The 22963-nt window shown below is 39.1% G+C and overlaps 3 protein-coding genes across 5 annotated transcripts; 2 read left to right on the top strand and 1 right to left on the bottom strand.

Annotated features, from left to right (window-relative positions):
• The first annotated feature begins 1592 nt into the window (after nucleotides 1-1592).
• Nucleotides 1593-7705, top strand: LOC149020513 (nucleobase-ascorbate transporter 6-like). 3 transcript variants are annotated; one of them, XM_089148674.1, is made up of 15 exons: nucleotides 1593-1856; nucleotides 2140-2297; nucleotides 2804-2901; nucleotides 3035-3211; nucleotides 3311-3411; nucleotides 3815-3890; nucleotides 4053-4112; nucleotides 4337-4521; nucleotides 4913-5009; nucleotides 5702-5788; nucleotides 6381-6439; nucleotides 6544-6635; nucleotides 6726-6803; nucleotides 6923-7083; nucleotides 7207-7705. In XM_089148674.1, the coding sequence occupies exons 2-15, from the start codon at nucleotides 2180-2182 to the stop codon at nucleotides 7423-7425; spliced, it is 1608 nt and encodes a 535-aa protein (XP_089004800.1). In that variant the 5' UTR covers nucleotides 1593-1856; nucleotides 2140-2179; the 3' UTR covers nucleotides 7426-7705. The 3 variants fall into 3 exon arrangements, with proteins under 3 accessions (XP_089004800.1, XP_089004801.1, XP_089004799.1); XM_089148675.1 differs by lacking the exon at nucleotides 2140-2297; XM_089148673.1 differs by having other exon boundaries at nucleotides 1593-2297.
• Nucleotides 7706-14373: 6668 nt separating this feature from the next.
• LOC149020512 (uncharacterized) lies at nucleotides 14374-15890 on the top strand. Its single transcript, XM_089148671.1, has 3 exons — nucleotides 14374-15051; nucleotides 15227-15390; nucleotides 15786-15890. Exons 1-3 carry the CDS (start codon nucleotides 14703-14705, stop codon nucleotides 15888-15890), a joined length of 618 nt encoding a protein of 205 aa, XP_089004797.1. The 5' UTR covers nucleotides 14374-14702.
• A 406-nt stretch (nucleotides 15891-16296) lies between these two features.
• On the bottom strand, nucleotides 16297-21961 carry LOC149020511 (protein PLASTID REDOX INSENSITIVE 2, chloroplastic-like). The gene is made up of 3 exons (XM_089148672.1): nucleotides 21587-21961; nucleotides 21302-21400; nucleotides 16297-16482 (listed from the first exon to the last, which is right to left on the bottom strand). Exons 1-3 carry the CDS (start codon nucleotides 21854-21856, stop codon nucleotides 16297-16299), a joined length of 555 nt encoding a protein of 184 aa, XP_089004798.1. The 5' UTR covers nucleotides 21857-21961.
• Nucleotides 21962-22963: the final 1002 nt, after the last annotated feature.

Here is a 22963-nt window from a genome sequence, read left to right as displayed (position 1 = left end):
AATTACTTTTCTTTTTCACTTTTCATGATGGGTCGAAATCTTAATCAATTATTACATACGATTCAATCTCAAGCTATTCACATCCGCGTCACTAGATTCAACCATGCCATTATCCGAAAGATTCTCATCTCACGTAACTAAAGTAAAGTTCCAAAATCTCTCTTTCCCTCTCTCGCCATTTTGTCCAAATTTGTCACCTCCTCGCTCTAAGTTCAGTGTGTACAGCTCTACTAGCTTTCCAAATTCCAAACACACAAAACCAAACGTGACGTTTCTCCAACCAGTCCCTTTTAATCAGGAATTAATTCATAATTATCCGAATCTCAGGACTGACTTGTAATATAACTTTTCTGATTAGTCATCTTTTTTTGGCTTAATGACAGATAGGTATACGTATTTTATTGGGTCTCAACCGTGATCCGGAAGCCCATCAACATCTTGGACCCCCCATTCCATTCCTTTCTTCAAGTTCTGGTCTCTACATTATCTATATTTATTGATTGACTGTTCAACGATCATGATCATCATTCATGTAGAAGATTCGCGATGTAGGGACCAGGGATCCTTGTCACTTTATATTTCAAATGACAAATACATATATGTCTCCAAAGCTGCCTGACACCATTTCAACGGCTGAGAAGCGACGCCTCATGAGAGGACAGTGATGCAGTATCGTCCTTGATTGATAGAAAGAAAGACCTGTCAGGCTTCAGATGATGGTATATGAGTCATTCTGTGGACCCTCCTCTGCCACCATCCGACAAGTGGAATGGTGTTGACCATCTGATTCTTAGATCCATTTATGTTATTTTATCAAATAATCGACGGTCCAGATTGATACTTGTTCTCCAAGAATATAAGGTGCATGCTTCGAAGGCGAGGAAAAGGACAAAATCCGGCAAAAGCTGTGCATGTGAGATGCGTGCGATGTGTTTGTATTTTACAGCTAATTTTTAACAACGTTTGTCAATATAACGAAAAGAAAGGGGCTAATCTGTCCACTCACCTACTCACAAAAATAATGTTGGAAATGAGAAAGAAGAGGATTCTCTCAATAAAATAGGTGTCATGAATTGTATTATTACTAATTTTTAATTAAGTTAAACAAAAATTAAGTAATCTTCTACGTTGTTTCTTCATGCGAGCTTCGCCTTCGCATAGTTAATAAGCTGAAATCAAAGTTCTGACGAGACAACCAAGAATGAGGGGAAAAGCAGGTGTCGGTTCTCTTTTTTTTTTTTTTTTTTTTTTTTTTTTTTTTTTCAAAAAATTATTTCCCTCCTTTTGCTTTTAGTGATAGACTAATAGTGATTTTTTTCTCTCTGACCTTTTTCTCCTTTTTCTCCTTTTTCTCCTTTTTCTTCATGAGAAACAACTTTGGTGTAAGTAACCCCCAAACCCCCATTTCCTGGTATCCTCCGTCGTGTAAAACAGGTTTTTCTGATTCAGTTTTGATTTCGGTTTGGTTGTAACTTTTTTGTTTTCGTGGTCTGTTTCGCTTTTTTCTAAGTGGGGGGTTTTTTTATTTCAATTACAGCATTGTCAAAAATGGGAAGGGGTTGGACTCTTGAGATACTGAGATTGGTAAACGCGGTGCCGATGCTTTCTTTATCTTTATCTTTACGCGACTGGGTGAAGAAAGAGATAAAAAACTGATTTACAGATTCCTTGGTTGCAGAGAGTAGTATTTTGATTTGTAGCTCTCTTTTGGTCATTTAGCTGGTGTCCTTTTTATTCTCCTCTCTGTTCTCTTGCTCTCATTATTTCTCTCCATTTCCTTCTGGGTTACTACTGTCTGGGCTCATTTCCTTCTGTTTTTGCAACTTCAGGAGATTGTTCGTTTTAGTGTTCCGAATGTAATGTTTTGCTTGGATTTACAACCTGCAATAGTTATCATTATTTTTCAGGGCATCTAGTTTACTTGCTGCAGTTTCAGTTTCATATATATTTTCTTTCCCTCGGTAGTCTCCATCAGTGCGCCTTGTGGTCGGTGTCGATTTTGCTTTTCTGGAGAGTCAAATTTCTGGGTTTCTTTTTTAGACTTTTGTCGTTGGCTTTTAAGAGTTTTGGGATTTGGTTTGCGTGGAGATTTGGGTTTTCTTCTTGTGGTGAGAGATTTATTGATTGTTGGGTTTTTAGACGAAAGACGAAGAGAGGTAAGCTCTGAGGAAGGACGATCATGGCGGGTGGAGGAGGTGGCGCCGCTCCGGCACCAAAACAGGATGAATTGCAACCACACCCGGTGAAGGATCAGCTGCCCAACATTGCTTACTGCATAACCAGCCCCCCTCCTTGGCGTGAGTTTCTTCTGCATATCTCATCCCATTATTTCCTGTTTTTGGTTATCTGTCTCGTTGTTTCCCGTTTATGTAATGGTGCGGTTTATTTGGAAAGAATGGGGTAGTTCTTTTTATAGTCATTTGTTTGCATCACCATTTGTGATTAGTTATCTATTCGTGACTCTTAATTTTTTTTCTCCCTGCTGCTTTGTTTAGTTGGTGAAGTTACCCCTGCGTTTTCCTATTTTTATTCTCTTCGTCTTGAGGTCTACTTTTACCAGTTCCAATTAAGTCAAGATGAGGTTATCTTGACTTACCTTCCTGTGTTTTTAAGCTTTCAATTGATCTGGATGATCCAACTTGTGTTACGCTTTCTATTTGCAGCAGAATATGAACTGCTCTGTTTAGATGAGTGGATGCTATGAAACTTACTAGGTTTTTTACTCCTTGTTTCACTCTAAGCATTTGTTTGTCTTATGATCCCACTCTCACTTCTTGAATCCTTTTGGGTATCTGTACTGCAGCGGAGGCCATCCTCCTTGGTTTCCAGCACTACCTGGTCATGCTAGGTACAACCGTCATTATTCCAACTGCTCTTGTTCCTCAGATGGGCGGAGGAAATGTAAGCCTTTGGAAGATCAAACTCATGTGAATAACATACTTCTCATTCTATTCTATCTAGTCCAACTTGTGGGCTTATTTTGCTTCGGATACTCTTCTTCAACTATAGTTCAAGTTATATTTGCACTTTGCAGGAAGAGAAAGCCAAAGTTATTCAGACACTACTTTTTGTTGCTGGCCTGAACACACTAACCCAGTCACTGTTTGGGACTCGATTGCCTGCCGTGATTGGAGGATCATACACCTTTGTGGCACCTACCATATCAATAATTTTGGCTGGTCGATACAGTAATATTGTTGATCCTCATGAGGTATACTGATTTAATTCCCATCCTGTTGGCTAATCTTTTCCTGGTATTTTGTGTTGTCCTAGTATTAACCATCACACTTATTTTTCTGCAATTGAACAGAAATTTGAGCGAATTATGCGTGGAATCCAGGGTGCTCTTATTGTTGCTTCAACACTTCAGATTATCCTAGGATTCAGTGGCCTCTGGCGGAATGTTACAAGGTTGGTTCAAAATTTGAGGGTTAATTTTAGTAGAGTTTCTATTATTATTTGACTGAAGGGATTCGAATGAGCTAATGCTGCATGATACCGAATTAGAAAATTAAAGAATAAAAGGGTTTTCAGATTTTACACTTCCTTTTGGCTGGTTCATATATCTGCTTTATCGAGTTTTTTCCAAGTCAACTTGAGATACACAAATTCTCTTGGCCTGAACTTTTCTGTAAAATTCTTGACTTGCAATGACAATTGATTTACCCTCTTCATTCAAGAAAATTCTAAATACTGGCTCTGATGCATTTGGCATCCAGAAGAGGGATCCTGTTCATATTTGTTGCACTGTGTCATCAAAAAATGTCAAACTTTTGCTTATACATTTTATTTCTTTATATATGTATTTGTTCAGGTTCTTAAGTCCACTGTCAGCTGTACCCTTGGTAGCTTTAGCTGGGTTTGGACTTTATGAGCTGGGTTTCCCTGGGGTAAGTACAGCATATTATTTTTCAGACATTGATAGTTAAATATTGGTGATGCTTCAGTTCTATCTTAGATATTTCTTGAGAAGACAATTTTATTTGAAGTTTGCATGTTTAATCTTCCCTGCTTAATGTGATGTGTATGAACCATTTTGCCTTTGACTTTAGGTTGCTAAGTGTGTTGAAATTGGACTACCAGAGCTCATCATATTGATCATTTTTTCACAGGTAACGTTCTTCAATCTATGGTAGAAACCTAAATTTGTTTTTTACAATCAAGGTTATGAAGTGTTAAAACATATCTTGAGTGCACTTTATGTCTGGATGAAAAATATTAGTGTTGTCACACTTCCCATTTCCTTGGTGGGTCTCACTGACATACTGTATGTTGACTCCTAGCTCGATCTCTATTTAAACGAATAGTTTTTACTGATCAAGTGCTTGTCTTGCAGTACATACCTCATGTGATACACACTGATAGGCATGTATTCGATCGGTTTGCTGTTATCTTCTCTGTGGTAATTGTGTGGGTTTATGCCCACCTCCTTACTGTTGGTGGAGCATACAAGAATGCACCTCTAAAAACTCAACTAACTTGCCGTACTGATAAAGCTGGGCTTGTGAGTGGGGCCCCATGGTAATGTCATTCTCTATGAACCTTAGTCTTAACTCTTTCCTTGCTTTTCTTTTGAAGTATTTTGGCCATTGTTGCAATGGTCGTTGGACCATAGTTGCAGCCTGAGGTCAACGTATCAAAACAACCTCTCAGCAAAAATTGCTGAGGTAATGTTGTGTAGGAAATTCCTCCCCCCCCCCCCCCCCACAAGGACTCTGCTTGTGTGGGAGCACTCGGCATTGGGTTCGCCCTTATATTTTGGGCATTTTCGTAACATCAGTGCTGTGATAGACTATTATGCTTGCATTTCAGTTGGTTGATTATGCTATCTTCTTGGTTTCTGAGTTTGGATGTGTTATGCTCAACTAACTAGAAGCTTATGAGTAGTGTTTTCTATGATGTATGTTTGCAGGATAAGGGTTCCATATCCATTTCAGTGGGGAGCACCTTCATTTGATGCAGGTGAAGCCTTTGCCATGATGATGGCTTCATTCGTTGCACTTGTAGAGGTCTGTTAACTTCTAATATCTGTGGTTATATATATAGATACGGTATCGCTAGCACTATTTTCCCCCGACCTTATGTGACTATTTTATTTGGTACATCTAGATGCTTTACCATTAGGTTGTTGTTAATGGAACACACGAGCACATATATGATGATCTGCAATATAGTGCCCGCATCCTTAATGTGTTTTGTGGGATCTGTGACCAGTCTATCCATATGACAATGCTTTTTCTCATGATCCTAAGAGTGAGAGCACTTGAGAACTCACACCCTTCAAAATTTTCTACTGGAGAAAAACCACAAAACATATCTCCACTTTTTTTTTGGGTTGGGGGGGGGGGGGTTAAGTCTTCCAGTCAGGAATGTGTATAAAATGTTAATAGAAATGGTAAATGATGTTGTGGGACATAGCTTGGAATGCATGATTGGTCAAAAGTTGGGAGGTAATTCCTATGGTTCCATTCTTTGATAACCACATGTAGTCCACTATATACTTTCTGGTGCTTTATTTATTTATTTATTCTCCTGAAAACGACAATTTAGTCTTGAAGTTCATTTTGGGCAGTTACATAGTCCTTTTGGTTACTGTCTAGCATGGATGGTTTAATATTTCTCTCGTGCTTAGTGGACCTTAGTGTTGTTTTAATACTCTAAATTCTACTAAAATGTCCACAGTTTTCATGATCAAATGCAGTCCACTGGCACCTACATTGCAGTTTCGAGGTATGCTAGTGCAACTCCATTGCCACCATCTGTTCTCAGCCGTGGAGTTGGTTGGCAGGTACGGATAATTTCAGTATGGATTCTGTTTATTCATGATACATCGAAAGTGAGTACAACACAAGTATTCAAGAATGTTAACAATGGTATGGTATGCGTCTATGGAGCAGCAGGTCAATCCCTACTTACCCAACTTTCTCCGCATGGAAGGAGAGAGAATTAATAAAAAGGAATTTTCCAATGAAAAAAATATGAAAGGTAGGTTTAATGGAACAATGAGTGTGATGCTTCTATTTTTGGTTGAGGCATCGCCAACCCATGCATCAGGTGGGACTACTCTTGCAGGTGCCTGACCCAACATTGTACTGACGGTTATTATTTGGTCCCTCAATCTGGTTGGATGACCGTAGAGCATGTGTGAAAGTTCCTTGGCCTCAGCAGCAGTGTTGACTCTGCAAAATGTGTATTTTGTCCTTGGAATATTATGGTTCTCAATGTTGTCCAATCATTAAACCATTTAAATTGGTGCTAGGTGTATGGTTGGAGGTTAATACAACACCATTATCCTCGCTGCATACTAGTGTTTCGTTTTTCTGAATGTAGTTGGTCCTGTATGTTGCAGTTTCTAAACTGGCTATTTGATATGATTTCAGGGAGTCGCGATCTTATTCTCTGGCATTTTTGGAACTGTAAATGGGTCTTCAGTATCTGTGTAAGGCTTTCTGGAAAAGAAACTTGTCTGTGTGCTTTATTGGTAAAATTGAACCAATGTAGCATTAATAAGCATGATATCTGATTCTGCTATCCTGAAAACAGTGAAAATGCTGGTTTGTTAGCATTGACACGCGTTGGCAGCCGAAGGGTGGTTCAAATATCTGCTGGGTTCATGTTGTTCTTTTCTGTCCTAGGTAAGTTCCATGGGATTTTGGGAGGAAACTTCTAGGTTCTGTATTTTTAATATTAGGTTCTGATCCAGTCAATTTTTGTCAACTATTCAGGAAAATTTGGAGCAGTCTTTGCATCCATTCCTGCACCAATTATTGCTGCACTGTATTGCCTGTTCTTTGCGTATGTGGGTATGTTCAATTTAAAACCGAGAACCTTTTCTTATCGTAGTTTCTGTTTAACTGGTTCCAGCTGACAGCCTTTCTATCTCTGATCCCTTCCCTCCCCCCAAAAATTCGTGGTGGAACAGGTTCTGTTGGTCTGAGCTTCCTCCAGTTCTGCAATCTCAACAGCTTCAGAACGAAATTTATACTAGGTTTCTCAGTTTTCATGGGCATATCTGTGCCCCAATATTTCAATGAGTACACTGCAGTTAATGGTTACGGTCCGGTGCACACGCATGCAAGATGGGTATGAATGAAAAATTTTCCTTTTTATCTTTCCTTGTGCATTCATGAGTTGGGATTTGGATTATCACCTCAGTGCATGGTTGTCCAACTGACTGTTTTGAGTTTGATCTGCTGGTCTTTGCAGTTCAATGACATGGTGAATGTGCCTTTCTCCTCTGAAGCATTTGTAGCTGGCTTCCTGGCCTTGTTCCTGGACTTGACATTGCATCGGAAAGACAGTGCAACGAGGAAAGACAGGGGAATGCACTGGTGGGACAAATTCCGGTCGTTCAAGTCTGACACCAGGAGTGAGGAATTTTATTCCTTGCCTTTCAATCTCAACAAGTTCTTCCCGTCAGTATGATTTTGAAATCTGTCCCTGTTTCAAAAGCTCCGACTTTTAGCTCATCCCTATTAGAAAGTCTCACAGGAGGAGGAGAGGTTTACACTGCAATTCCTTGTTTCTATTTTTTTTCCTTTAATTAGTCATGTGTCTGTCAGGCCAATCGATAGCAGTGTTATAAATGAATCTTTCATTTCTAGAGGATATAGCAGAACAGATTCTGTATCTTACTTTCAGTCATATATTGTTTCCAGTTACTGTAAATCAAAGAGGGGTTTAATGAAAGTTCAAGTAGCAAAAAGCGAATTTCCTGCCTTCTAGAGTTCTAGGTCTCACATCTATATAATCTTTTGCTAACCTACTTAATGAGTAGCATGCCTTGGTGAGGGATTGGTTATCACTTATCCCCAAAAAAAGAAGAAGTTGGGGTAACTTTTACTGTATCCGGTGGTCAACGACAATTACGTCCATCTCCACCTGTCACCTGTTTACATTTATTGTTGTTTTGCACATTTCCAGATCACTGATCAGTTCTCAGGTTATTCTCCCAGATGGAGAAACATCTGTTCTCCCTGATAGGAAAAACATCCTGGTGCATCACTGCAGACTCGTGGATGCGTGGGATAAGATTAAGATTTTAAAAAGACGTTTGACTTATACATCCCCATTTTTAAGAACCTGCCTGGCTGCCCACAACTTCAGTCTCGTTTCACATCTTTTTCTTCCTCCGTGTAAGGTTGAGGATTTTCAGTTCTTAATTTAAAAAGCGGAAGTGAACAAAATCACAGTATAACTTGCGTTGTAAAATCCATGGAGAGGAGGTGTACTAGTTGTAGGTACTGATATGAGTGGTGTAGAATTTCATGTGGGGATGGAATTTTGGGCTCGATCGGCACACACAGCTCTCTGGCATGCTTTACTATGGCATATATGCACAAGGTTCTTCCCCCCTCCCCCCCACCCAAAGTTCTCTTTTTCAGATCTTGCTTGAAAATTGGGAATTTGACGAACAGTCTCATCATCGACCATTAGTTTGGCGGGTTCTTGGAAATGTGTATGTAGAAGTTAAAACGGGTCTCTCAAGTGGGTTTTTTTTCTTTTCTTTTTCTTTTTCCACTTAAAATTGAAATCTTAATCTCAGTCCACGTGTCAGTTTGTAGTGGTGCACTGCTGTGCACAATAGATAATGTTTTATATCTATTTTTCCTCTCCCTGCTCCTGCTCTGTGTCTTTGGACTGTATAACCATCTAAGTGGCAAGTAAGTCATGCTGGAGTGGAGTTTGTTGGGGGAGCACAGAGCCAGAGCTCTCAAAATCCTCACCGAAATTTTAGTTTTTTTGGTGAAATCACTGAACAATTGAAACCCAACAGATCTGAAGTCAGTAGTAAATGTAAAATGTAAACAGAATTAAGTGGGAAGTCTTTTCTTTCCCTGGAAATGCAGAGGGTTTTTTGATCGAGTGTCTTGGAGAAGTGCACCAAATAGGTGTAGACTGAATATTTTGTGCCCCATAAAGGTCATTTCAGGAGAGAGCTTCCCTGTGTATTCATGCCTGATTCCATTATTTCGAATAACTTCTGTTTATATATCATTGAAATCTGTTAATCTTCTCTACAGTTTGCAGTTTTCAGGGATTGTGAGTGTTCTTTCTCAGGGCGTGGCGTATCAAAAGTTTATGAGAAGGAATGACTGGTTTCTCTGAGCTTTTGAATGAAAGGGGCTTTGAATGAAAGGGGCCATTATATATTTACAACTCCAAGGCCTAGATCTATGCCCATTCCAAAAGCCCAAGGTTGACCCATGACTCCATGAGTCATGATAAAACAATTTTATGGGAGGATGGGCCCGCCATGGTCGTAGGAGAGAGGGGACCCAGCCATTTCCATTTTTTTGTATCAAAGTAACCAAATGTGATCCACCAGTTACCGCTATTTGGAACTTAGATAGACATGTTTACCAGAAGAAAAAAAGAAAAAAGAAAAAAGAGAAAAAGAGAAAAAGAAGAGCTTTGGTTAGACATTTCCATGTCGGCATTTTTGTAATTTAAAACAGAATATAGAAAATTTAATGGGCCGTTAGGTTACTTAGGTACCCATGGATTGAGACGTGGCAAAGCAAAATGTTTAAAAGAGAGACGTTAGGAATTTGGCTTTTGGTATTAAAGATTAGTTGAAACACGCATGGCAAGAATAACTTTTTGGCATGCTTGTTCCAAAATAACTGTGTTCCATCTTCAATTAGAATTATTACCACTGAAATGATAAAAAGGCCAAACAATGTTCAATTAGGGGATTAGATGAGAGAGAGACATGCAAAAAAGCTAGGACAGCAGATAATTCATAGAAGAAGGGAAAACTGAAAAGGAAATGCAGGGTTGGTTTTTACTTCAATTTCAAATTCATATAGATTTATGTTGAAGTTTGTAGTTGCTGGCAGCAACACATCAGATCCTGATGATGTAGAAGTTGTCAATAAAGGGCCAATAAAGGGCAAGGAAACACCACCCCTGAGGAAACCCCACACCTTACATGTTTTCTATCCTACGTTTACACTACTGTTACTGGACCCTGCTATCTAATCGATAATTTATGTCTTGATTACAGAGCTTAACTGTTTTAAGATTCCCATTCACAGTCGATTCTGGTTGATTGGATAGGATTCAGAACCAATTTGATTTCCAATTTCACTTCCTTAAACAATTTTTACTTCAACTGCTTGCAATGAAATTAGTCATCACATGTAATGTCAATGCAAGAATATGTATAAACTATTCACCATTAATGTATACTAGCTTTACATGCTACTTGATCTTCTTGAACAGTTACTAATCAACAGGTGCGACTTATGATACAGGGGAAGATATGCAATGCAATGGCATGGGTTTCCTCAAGAATGGGTTTTCCAACATAGATATTTCAACTGTTTTGGAACTTGCAAAACCGCAACCATTGGTGAGGATAAGCAGAGCAATTTGTTGGATGTTGTTGCCCTTCAAGAAAGCTTGGAACTCCACACCAAGTGGGAATCATTGCAGGTTGAGTATGCTCTGTGAAATAATTATATTGGGATAACGGATTTTGAAAAAGCTTGCCTTCTCATACCCGATTCCAATTTTCAAGGGTTCACCTATATTAGGGCAATTATGGACAATCAAGAAAAAACAGAGGACATCAGCTCTCTTAATATTCAACAATGTAAGTATTCTTTACCGAGGCCTTACTCAATTTCCTCTTGACTAAGTGATTGATGACCCATCTGCTGTCTAGTTTCATTTCTTCTTGTAATCCTAACCAAAGAAAGAGTGCTTCCATCTCTTTCTGGCTGCAATAATTTCAGGCACTTAATCATCAAAGTGGTAATTGGTGAATTAAAGAGAAGTAATTTTGCAACAAGTTAACTCATTTCACATTTGCATTTTAGGACTTGCAGTTATTAAGTTTAACCCCGTCTTTTCTTCTTATGGGCTTTTTTTTTCCCTTTTCTTTTGGGGGTTGAATCTTCTGGACATCTTTCATTCTTGGTTCTAGTCTATTTCATTCCTCCTAAAATGTACAGTCGAACCAAATTGGAAAACTAATAATTGATGAGAGAATGGAACAATGTCCAGCCAAAATAAATTGTGGTGGCACAGAAATCAATCCATTCTGAACATCACTAGCCAGCTGGGTATACATAACTAGAAAGGTAAAAAACTGAAAGTGACTTTAATGGGGTCTTGTTTTACTTTTTTGTCTCAACAGGTAGAAAGGAAGTGAAAGTGAGACTTTGATGTCGCAGAACCAGAGCATCCCATAGATATACATAAACATCCAAGCAGAACGTAAGAAATACATGGAAAAGCAAAATGGGACATTAACCTCCATATATATGACTCAATATCAAAAGCATGTTCACTAATATGTATGAGAACCAGTTGATGAGAATCAGTTGATTAGCAGAGATAACTGGTTTGTCTGAGATCATGGAGATCTTTGATAGTGCAGGGATGATGAAGTACTGGCACTGGTCAAGTCAAGTTTGATTAAAGCTGCCTGATCCAAACAAAACAAGGAGGATACAAAGTTTATATTATTCATTGAACATGTCTAAAATTATATCACTTTCTGTTTCTTTATGTTCCCCTTTTCCTGGTTTCAGTTTCTGAATCCTCTGCTTTTCTCATTTTTTTCTCCTGTTTTTTCCCCCTTTCATGTCAGCTATCTCTTCCTAACACTATTCAAATGGTCCCCTTTAAAGAGTTATCTTGTTAGTGGATTAAATTATGGGGGAAGCATTTGAAACATGCTCCATGAAGGTGATATCTTCACAACGGAAGAATGTAATTTCTCTCCCAAGACCACTCCCCTTTAAAGAAAGGAGAGCCCATTTCTGGGTGGGTTTAGCGGGTGAGAATACTCAAACCAAGAAATGCAGTCCTTAAACCCTACACATTATGAAGAAAGAGAGTTTTATATAAGTCCTACTTGCATTAATTCAAGTGTGTCTCAACCATATAAAACAAAGATCCTCCATTTAAATATTGAAGGATGTTTACATGTTAACCATAAGAGTTTTAAGTTGGTCATTTAATATCAGAGGCTGTCTTTCCCAGGTGGTCATCTTTGAACAGTCAAATAATCTGATTAATTTATAAACCCAAGATCCCTAACAGTTCACATGGCTACAGGACCTTAACATTAATTGAAGAGTTAAAACACATGTGAGTTTAATCAAGCTATTCTATGGCTCTAGAAGTCAAATACTTGGACACAAGTACATATTAACAAGGGTCAATGATCTTCTAGGTATCTTCATACAGATTGTTGTCTAATCTATCTTAATCAATTTAATCTTGTATATGAGTGTTCATATACCATTGGCTTTTGGGTTAAACCCCTAAATCTCACTTTAATGAACATTAAATATTCACTAAATAAAGCCTTAGAATTAGTTAAGAAGCTACCTCGCTTCTATTGGTTTTTGGGGTTGTAGAGTGGGAGTATTACTTTTTATCTTTTCCATATTCCTTTTGATTAGAAAAGGGAAGAAAAAGGATTCTGATGGTCTGTTCCACATCATACTGGTGCAGTTGACACAAAAGCAGAGGTCACCACTTTCAATACAAATCCTACTAAAATTTTGAAAAAGCCTGGATATGTATGAATAATCGAAGCATCTTGAGAGTAAAGATCTAAGAGATTTTGTTTTCTTATAATACAAAGTCAGTTTGAGTTTCACTTCCATTGCATTGGACTTCTAAAAGCTTTTAAAAGAAAGTGGTGCCTTTTTTTTTCTGTATAAAAGGATTACAGTAAACCCAGATAAGATTTAAGGGATTAGAATATGTTTCAGTTATAAAAGCTCATGGGTTGATTTTAACGTTATAGGTTTATAAAGCCCACCCACACACTAAGTTAGTGGGAATCTACAGAGGATTTATTCTTTTTCCTTTTATTTGATAGGTGGGGCAACCCAAAATCCTTTGCTGATATGTGTAGGAGTCATAGCCCTTTGATTAGCATTCCTCTTTTTTGGCCTATAATAAGAGAGAGAGAGAGAGACAATTCTAATCTGGTCCAGCATTTTTTTGCTTTATATGCATGATGCATTGTTAATGATGTATTTTGGAGGCGCAAAGTAAGTAAACAAGGTCAAAAAGGCATCAATTCATCTTGATTGATTTTTTTTGGGGTGTCTGTGGACCGTCGGATGTAGGGATGGATCCAGAGTGTGAGACAAAAGTACCCTTAAAATTTTCAGATGATTTATTCATATTAGATATCTTAATGTTTGATTATTTATGAAAGCCATATGTATAATCTGATACAGGCAATAATAGCATGGTAGATGTGGGTACCCACCCACAAGAAAATGGTGGCCCCAGAGGCCCGGAGGCACAACCGCTCCTCCACCGTCAGTGGTGGTGGTGGTGGACGAGGGACTAAAGCAACAGAAGGTTTATTTGTTTGTTTTCTATGCTTGGAAAAATCAAAATCAATCAATAATAGAAAAGAGACAAATGCAGAACAGCTGAGTACGAGAGTGGAGAAATGATGGCTCAATGCAGCACTGTTGTTATTTTAAAAGCAGAGGTTGGTCAGTCACGCAATTAGAAGCGCTGGCTTCTCTTTTAATTTTTGCTCTTATACTTAATTTACATTGCGTGGGATCGGATGTTTGATTCCCAAACACTCCATTAACTCCTCTTTCTTCTATTAATATACTATCTTAAGATTCTTACAATGCATTACAGAAAAGAAAAAGAAAAAGAAAAGAAAATTGACTGTTTGAAATGCTCTGGAGCTCCAGAAATTCTTATTTTGTTATCAGGTCCAGAGAACAGATGGTGCCAGGCTCCAGGCCCCAGGCCCCGCAAGAAGGGGAGTGGGTCATACATGTGAATTAATATTTATTTTTAGAACACGGAATCTATCGCACGCTTGCTCTTGTTATTGCAGTAACGGATAAAAAAACAAATTGCCTGAGATTTTTTTTTTTTTCAAATTTTTTCAAATGCAAAAGCAGAGTTTTATGTTCTTAATGTATTCTAATTTGGTATACTCTGAGAGTTATCTACTTATTGTAGAATGAAAATTATATATTTCATACTTAGGCTGGTTCAATCTATCATTTATATATCAAATTAGACGTTATTATTAATTTTTTTGGGTCTAACAAAATTAGACGTTATTAAATATCTAGTGCAAACAGAGAACAGTAATGGACAGGCAAAGTACAAGAGGAGAAGAGAAACACCACCAGAGAGACACCAACCAACCCACCCACCCACCTACCTACCACTGGATTTAGTATAACATCCTGAGTTGATATGGTACGGCAAACCATCTGTGCACTCGTGGGATGAAGCCACGAGGGTCTGGGCTAACAACAACATAGCAGCCAGCATCCAAGGAAAGATGCCACCCATTGGATTGTCAAATAATCTAAACTATTCGTTATTATCATTAACTTTTAGGAGTAGTAACTGGTAAGACCTATTAATGTAGCAAAGCAGTGTATGGTAAGACAGCTTCCTTCCCTTGTTAAGAGATTTTGCTAATTTCGTGTGTCCTGCGTTATCAGCAAGGGACTCTGCTCTGGGATGATGTGAAGGAAGAAGGAAGCCCTCTGCAGCCATTCTGCTACTTCTGCGAACCTCCCCCACTTGCTCTGCTCCTCCTCCTCTTTGCTTCCTCTGTCTTAACGCTCTCCACCTTCGCCTCCTCCTTCCTCTCCTCTTGCAACCAAGATTCCGTTTTCCTTCGTTTTTCTTCTCTTGTTTTGTTTTCTCTGTAAATAAGTGGTGAATCGATCGAGATGGGGAATTGTCAGGCGGTAGATACGGCGACCTTGGTTATACAACATCCAAGTGGGAAAGTGGAGAGGTATTATTGGCCGATGAGCGCCAGCGAGGTCATGAGAACAAACCCAGGTCACTATGTTGCTCTCGTCCTCACCCTCTGCATCCCTTCCGACTCCAACACCACCACCCATCACCACAAAGACCAGAAGCAGCAGAAGCAGCAGCAGCAGCAGCAACACCAAACCACCTCCACCTCCACCTCCAACAACAGCAACAACGAGGTTCGCATCACCCGCGTTAAAGTACTCCGACCTACGGATACTCTCGTTCTCGGCCAAGCTTACCGCCTCGTTACTTCCCAAGGTTTCTCCTTTCTCACCATCCCTTCCCCCTCTTCTCTCCTTTTCTTATTTCCAATCTTTCTTATCTGTTATGTCACATTTAGTAGCTGTTGGATGCTTCACAAATCAAATTAACTACTCTGTTCTTGTTCATTTATTATTCACCCTCATTTTATTTTTATTCCTGCTTCATACAGAGGTCATGAAGGGATTGTGGGCGAGGAAGTATGCAAAGAAGAAGAAGGAAAACGCCACCGAATCAACTGATAAGCCACCCAGGCGGAAGGCAGAGCAGCAGAGTTCCTCGGCATGTGAGACTCGATCAATAAGTTCCAACACGGACAACCCCAATCAGGTTCAGGTGAGGTTTCTGCTTTAACGCCAACCAAAGCTTCATGTATTTCTCCAAGATCGATGGAGAAACCAGCCATAGTTATTTAGAAGAGAGGAAACGAAAAAAAAAAAACAAAAAAAGAGGGATCCGGAAGCTTGTTTATTCACAAATTGCACAGAATTTCTAGTCACTCGTTTATTTGGGTGCATATGAACCAACCAATCCTTCGCTCAACATCGACTGGCCCAGAACACACAAGCATGAGATTATAAACTGAGCTTCAGTTCACATTGCTTCTTAAGTTTTCACGACATGGGCGACCGACCCAATGATAGAAAAGAAGAGAAGATTTTACATGATCCATTGACTATCTATTGCTTTTCCTATGAATATTCATTTATGAATCATGTTGTAAATTTCAGGTGGCAGACAAACACCGGCCAAGGGTCCATTCAGCACCTCCAGCTTCAACAAGATCAAGACCGTGGCGCCCATCGTTACAGAGCATCTCCGAGGCCACAGGTTGAATGCAGATGACAGACGATGCTTCATAATGCTTCATAATGTTTCCCGATCCATCTCAAACGACCATGGCCAGCAACCAGAGCAATGGACTGTCCTCAACCCCAACTGTGGAAACAATTATAAGTACATTTGTGTAATGGGTAAAATGCCAAGTGTTCCCAAACTCCACATCAAACTGACACGATGAGTAATACAAAACCTCTGTATAAAGATGAAGAACTTTGCCCATCCAAGATTGTAATCACTACTTTTCCAGAATGAATTCTAGATTTGTCTTTAGATTAAAGGTCAGCATCATGCAGAATCTGGTTCTGTGTGTGGTTTCGTGTGGATGAGAAAGCAGTAAGCAAATAAGTTGGCTTGTGCCTTGTGGGAACTGAATGTAAATCTGAATACAAACATGAAAAATCATTGGGAGTTCCATAATTCCCAGTCCTTGTCTACGTAGTTTTGAGCCCATAAAAGTGCAGCCCGTGCAGCCACAGGGGCTCCTGGCAGCTTCTTCTCCTTGAGAGCAACTAGCATGTCTGTGAAAGGTTCCACCAACAAGGTTCCAGGGCCTCCATACTCCTTGTGCAGAAAATCATTGAATATCTGCTCCACACGGATAACCATTTAATCAGCATTTCCTTCATTTTTCTTTTCTTTCCGAGCTGAAAAACTCTTGGCTCTCCTATGAATGTTAGCATGCATCAAGCCATATACTATCCGTAAGGAAAATATTAACTATTCAATTATGTAGAGAATACTTCACCCATTTTCAAGTAATTCTTATTATTTTTCTTTCAAATGAAGAATTCGCCACTGTAGACAAAGTGGAAAGTTAGATGTGGATGCCAATTAATTGCATAATCAGCAATTGACCAGAGCAAGCTCATGATACCTCATCTGCTAGTTAGGAATATCATAAGTCCATCTTCCCAAAAATAATTCTCTCCAAGAAAGAGTCAAACTGACACTCATTTTGCTTGAAGGAGAAGCCAGAACCTATTATATACTCAGTATGAGATAATAAGACAGATATATCTTGACCTTTATATGATTATTGCTTCAAGTCGGTAGATCCACATCAGCCATACCCAACCAATTAAAAGGGTTGTGCATGCATCCATTAATCAATTCTTTTGGCCATATATGTGTGTCTGAAGCTAATATCAACACTCATGTTTTTCTTAGCAATGATGCCAAATATTCAAATGTATTCCACGAACTCAGGATATAAGACAGCAGGCCTAGTCATTGAAGCACATCTCTATGATCATAAGCATATTCAACCTATTTTGACCACAAAGAACCAATGAATATCTCCTCCCAGGATCAGCCCACGCCAGTCGCTCCACTTGATTCCAAGACCAAATAACTTGTTTATCTGGTCACAGTAATGGCAGGCTCTGGCTTTTTCTCCAACTCAGTTGGATTACTAATTAAAGACTAAAGAGTCAAATACTATAGACATTATAGGTCAAACTTCTCCAGTTTCACGCTGAATTGAAATCATAACATTGATGCGAGGGTATCATCTGATTCTAACTTTGTTTTCTCTCCACCAACTTGGAGGGTTAAAATATGGTTAACCTATAAGGAAGCGACCCAACCGGAGAAAGATGCTCCGGGAAATGGGAAAGAGAAGTGATGGTTAGCTAGAAAAAGTATGAAAGATTCTTTTCTACTCTGGATAAGGATGATAGATTTTCTTCACTGTTTCCACATGTGGGCTGTTCTGTTGGCATCTGGAAAAGCTATTTATCTACCCACCTGTAATTAGGTCATTGGTATTTGCTATAGTTCCATGATTTGAATTCACCAATTGCTTAGATTTAATAGAAGACATCGAGACCTGTACTTCCAAGTGCCGTGAAGGCCAAGTTGATTCTGTGTTTTGACATTTTGCTAATTTTTTCTGTTAATGGAAAGTAATTTAGAACTTCAAGCTAACAAGTGTATGAGGTCAGATCGTTTAACTTCCCCAGAGACAAGTTCACATAATCCTAAACATAGAAAATGACACAACTGATGGCTGCCGTTAATATTCATCAACAAGTGCCATCAGTGTTTTTCCAAGCTGATCTTAGGGTCAACTTTATATGTGTTGGAAAGATCGAGAAGAAAAAAAATACGATGGCAGATCACTTCGTTGTTCCCACACCCCTCTTGTACATGGACTTCGAATGGTACATTTGCAAGATTGGCTATGTTGGTTGACTTGCAAAGTAAATATTCCTGGAAAGAGGTTGGCGCAGGGAAAGGAAACCGAAAGAGGCTATGAAGAACAGAAGTGGTTTTCAGAGACAGGTTGCAGAGGAAGCTGATGGTGGAGTTGGTTAAGAAATAAAGAAATGGTCACCAAGAAAAGGAAATAAATTGACATATAAATTGATAGCCACCAAAATCAAACTAGCAGCATCTCTTAAGATCTTCTGAGTGACATGCTTATTGTCATGGAAAAATAGACATAAGTTCATTGTTTCCTTTCCTTCCATAAGCACCAGAGACAGCAGGATGGCACAGGAAGAGGTTTACCAGAATGCCATCCCTTTCACTAAATCATTTAGTCAATAGGATGAGGCTTTTCAATTCCCAACACTGCACCCAAACTGGTGAAAGTATTCGACATTTCGAGTGGGAATGAGAAATCCAAGACTACTCAAGCCCAGTCACCTCCTTGCAAATATAATACACCCACCAACCTGATCATATACCTTCAAGCTTGACTGTTCTCACCATTCCAGTGGAAATGAGAAATCCACCATGAGTAACTGCCCAGGCGCCTCCTTACAAATACAATACACACACATGCCCCCTCTTATCCTTTCAGGAACAGTCATAAATTAAAAGGACCGGAGAGGAAGTAATCATATAATGAGTGAAGGACCTGATCATCTGTCTTCAAACTTAATTATCCTCACCATCTTCGGTTCCAGGTTTAAGATTAGTACCAATATCATCAGCTCAGCTAGGTGTAGTTTTAAACTCAACGAGTTACAAAGCAGACATAATTCTGGATTGATTTTTCAAAGTTCAAAATGAAATATCAAATATCCATTAATAGATGAATTGTCATGGACCAACTGTACGTCCCAGTGATATGCAACCAAAAGTGAACTAGTTGGCCACACTGATGCAGTTCAATATCATGATTCCCCCTTTGTAGGGTGAGAAATAGTTTGGGTCACATTGAAGTTTGCCATGGACTAGGGTCAGAGGCATGTTTTATATTTACTTTTAAATCTATACTGTGTTACGAAACTAGAAATAATAGATAAGCAATACCATACTAAAAAAGGCTAGCACAAGCAGTCCAGGGAGGCAATTCAAACACTACCATATGCAGCTTCAAAAAGAGAAGTTGCAGTCCCCAAGCAATTTTATGTTTCTTACTAAAAGGTTCAAGATTCAACTTGGGAAGAGGTAGAAATCCTCAACCCCCGCATTTACCTTATCTCATGTATTGAACAGGTCACAGGATGCCCAGATGGACAATTTGGACCTTCCAAAGAGTGCTCATCTGAAATAAACTCTCAAAGAGCAAAACCAAAGCTCCTAATTGAAGAAAAATTAGCTGCAAGTACATTTTGCATCAATTTATACAGATAAGGTCATGGTAGTTAACATTTAGGACTCCATGCATGGAAATGAGGTGGGGTTGGGACTCTGTAAATGTCTATACTAAGTTTGGCTTGGGAAACTGTTCCGTATTCTGAGAATTGGGATCTGTAGGGTGCTGAACTGTGATTCAAAGATTTGTGGAACTAATTGAGCAGCTACTAATTCAACCAGAGACCTTGCTTATATAATGAAGTCCAGACTACGTCAGAAAGCATTTTCCAAGGATATAGCTAAATTTAACACCACCGCAAAATTGAATCTTAATTGCACAAAAAGATTAATTTAAGGGACAGTTTAGTTTAGTCAGTGTGGTGAATGATGTTGGGTTCATTTCAACTTGTATAACATGAGGATTATTTTCAAGTCTTGTGCTCTTGTTTCCTCCCAGGCCACTAGTGGTTGTGAGTTCATGATCATTAAATTTAAAACCTTCAACCACACTTCTACTTGACAAAAGCCAGCTAATCCCTTTTGCATGCAAAGAGAAACATTATCAGTATACCAAATTTCTTCCCTCCTTAAAGCAAGGTACAAATGTAACTGCCATTCAGTAGCATGAAAGAAGGATCAAAAGTCACCAGAAAGGTCTATGGCTAAGCCACTCAGAAATTTAACTTGTATACTGGTGATGGTTGTCTCCTAAGTGAATTCCAGTCCCTTGGCCTATAGTTACAGCTAGATAACTATCCATTGAATTAGCTTCATGGATTATGGTTGATGAAGTGGAGTCGGAGATGCTGATGAGGGTGAACTAGAGTAGGAAATCAAATTGAACATTAAGTGGATCCATTATTCGGTAGTTGGTCTTTATTAAGCAGGTTACACATAATTGGAAACATAGACGAGTTCAAACAAGTCAAAAGTGTCCGTTCACAAATGACTGAAATGTAATAATCTTGTCTCAGCTGAGATAATCAATGCAGCGGCATTTCACACCGATTTCAGTATCAATTTATTCAGCTTGGGAATTAATTAAAAGTTTTGTTGTCATGATTGCTCCAGGCCAACAACGTTCGGGAGTTTGTGGTCATCAAGTTTACAAGTTTCGAACACATGTTTTACATGACAATAGACGGGTATCCCCATACAATGCAATGACAATAGACGGGTATCCCCATACAATGCAATGATACAGAAGTGATCAAAATTTAGCATGCTGAGGAATACAAAGCCAATGTTAGGAAGTCTCAAGCTAAGCACTTTGTTGTACCAGTGAAGTTTTTCTAAAGAAGGGAGGTTTGCAGTGAAGAAAAATTGAAATTCCACCCCCAACCCCCCCCCCCCCCCCAAAAAAAAAAAAAATTGTAATAATAATAAAAATAAGAGATCAGTTCTTTGTTTGGCTTTCAAATATAGGCAACAACCCCACATTGGATGTGAGTAGCCTGATGAGAAGGTTATAAAGACTTGGGCGACTCCCCTTGTGGCTGCATCCTTCAAGGGTGAGTCCAACCCAAGATGCAACAAGTGAAGGAGTTTGCTACTATTCCACATGGCTAGTTTTTTAAGTTTTCAAATAACTAACTAAATTTCAGGAAGTACAGATTCAGAGGCTCCACGAATTGTTAAATTAGAACGCTCTGTTTCAACCTCGTTATAACTTTATCAATGCAGCTAACTACTTAACAAAAATTTCTGGACAAGCTCGCAATAGATACAACGCAAAGTTTGGAATACCAGTCACTTGTCAGCGAGTATAGTTACGAAACGAGATTGCAAAACTAATTTTCATGGGCAGGGGGCGTAGATGACAAATAACAGAATTCGTCAAAAGTTAGAGCCAAATTGAGTTACCTACAAATCATACCTCAGCACAGACCATTACAACCGCATCAAGTTCATTTCCAAACGTTTCCTTGTCCTTGGAGAGCTTCTTCCGAAACTCAACCTTGAATATCTGGGTCTCCTGCGGTAATCCACAAATGCACAAAAAGAACTTGACATTAGCAACTCAACATGTCGAAGGACGCAGCTTAAATGAAGAAGTCAAGTCTCAAGATTAGGTCTCCATAAAATCCAAAAACCTCATAACTAATATACAAGACAAAATCAGTGATGAATGAAATTAGGGAACCGAAAGAAAGAAACTCACAGCCTCTGCGAATTCCGGGATAGGGTCGGGATAAACGTATTTCTGCTGTGCTGCCACCCTCAGAGGCTCTATGGAGAACCTAGAGGAGATGGGTTTTACTGAGATTATGGAGAAGGACGAAACAGAAGGGATGGGGGAGTGGAAACGCAGAATAAAAGAAAGTGAACGTGCATTCGAAGTAAAAAACTCAGATTTTACGCTTCTGAAGGGTAAGCGAGGAGAAAGGGAGATGGGCATGAAAACGTACGAAGTGTTACAGGCGAGAGCCATGGTAGCTCTTAAGGGTTCTCGGTAGTAGTCGCTGCAAAGGACGAGAGCCACAGAGACGAGAATCTTTAGCTCTGCTGTGGCCTCGTCAGTAAAAAGACGCACCACCGCAACTGCCACTCTGCAAGGGTTAACGGCGGCGCGAAAGAATTCGGGCCTCAGTTAGATTCTTGGGCCAGGTCCAGGTCCAGGTCCAGCCCAATTAAATAGCACATTTGTTAAACGCCCCTAAATGTTTATGGGCCACCTGTCCAGCCCACGAAACACAGCAGCCTACTTGGCGTGCACAACCAAGTAGTAGCGCTAGGCCCACGTTAGGTTTTGAGCAAATCCATTCATTGGCCCTATGGATGATAGATGATGAATGGATACTCTCGAATTCATATCCTCTAAAATTCCCACCCTCAGCAATTTGCAATTTTCTGTATTTCCTAATCTACGATTGCAACAAATTAAAGTTAATTATCCAACCATCACAATTAAAACCCAACAAATAATTGAATCCAATAAATTCCTAAAATCTTGGGGCTAAAGATTTTAGAAATTTATTAGATTTAATATTTAGTTAGGTTTTAATTGTGACAGTTGGATAATTAATTATCACATGTTAGCAATTCTAGATAAGAATTACAGGAAATTGTAAGGATGAGAATTGTAAAAGATGTGAATTCAATCATGAAACTACGTACACCTAACCTATTCTATTAGCTTTGATTGGAGCTTTGGATGCATTGGTGAAGATAAAACACCTTGTCTCTCAATTCGTCACTCTATCCGTCACTCCTTCACCCACCTCCCAAAGGGCCAAAACATCTTTATTTTCGGATTCAACAATCAATCTAAATCTGAAAATATATGAAATACAGTGAGGAAAGTTGGATGGGACCCTGCTAATCATGTCTCTAGCTTGCCTAGCTTTCACAGATAGTCTCCTCCTTCATCTCCTCCTTCATCTCATGCTTATGGATGAAAGAGAGGTGTTGCTGTAGGAGATTTGGAGATCATGTTCTCTTTTCACTTTTGACAATTGAGGAGACAAGTTAACAAGCTTTTAGTCCTGTTAAGCTTGTATCTTCTTCTAATCAGCAATGTTAAGATCTCAGGTACTTG

The sequence above is a fragment of the Hakea prostrata genome, chromosome 3, assembly GCF_041222555.1.
Source record: "Hakea prostrata isolate BN-2017 chromosome 3, UWA_Hpros_2, whole genome shotgun sequence".
Lineage (NCBI taxonomy): Eukaryota > Viridiplantae > Streptophyta > Magnoliopsida > Proteales > Proteaceae > Hakea > Hakea prostrata.
Note: the sequence above shows the minus strand (reverse complement) of the source record. Positions and strands in the feature narration are given on the sequence as shown.

Bases quoted from the DNA above. Each gene is read 5' to 3' on its own strand.
- LOC149020511 (XM_089148672.1), bottom strand. From the start codon at position 21,856: ATGGCTCTCGCCTGTAACACTTCGTACGTTTTCATGCCCATCTCCCTT. The intron at 21,401-21,586 runs GTGAGTTTCTTT...GGATTACCGCAG, and splicing joins TCCCGGAATTCGCAGAGGCT to GAGACCCAGATATTCAAGGT. The intron at 16,483-21,301 runs GTATGATTTGTA...CGTGTGGAGCAG, and splicing joins TTGTAATGGTCTGTGCTGAG to ATATTCAATGATTTTCTGCA.
- LOC149020512 (XM_089148671.1), top strand. From the start codon at position 14,703: ATGGGGAATTGTCAGGCGGTAGATACGGCGACCTTGGTTATACAACAT. The intron at 15,052-15,226 runs GTTTCTCCTTTC...TGCTTCATACAG, and splicing joins CCGCCTCGTTACTTCCCAAG to AGGTCATGAAGGGATTGTGG. The intron at 15,391-15,785 runs GTGAGGTTTCTG...TGTAAATTTCAG, and splicing joins ACAACCCCAATCAGGTTCAG to GTGGCAGACAAACACCGGCC.
- LOC149020513 (XM_089148674.1), top strand. From the start codon at position 2,180: ATGGCGGGTGGAGGAGGTGGCGCCGCTCCGGCACCAAAACAGGATGAA. The intron at 2,902-3,034 runs GTAAGCCTTTGG...TGCACTTTGCAG, and splicing joins CTCAGATGGGCGGAGGAAAT to GAAGAGAAAGCCAAAGTTAT. The intron at 5,789-6,380 runs GTACGGATAATT...ATATGATTTCAG, and splicing joins GCCGTGGAGTTGGTTGGCAG to GGAGTCGCGATCTTATTCTC.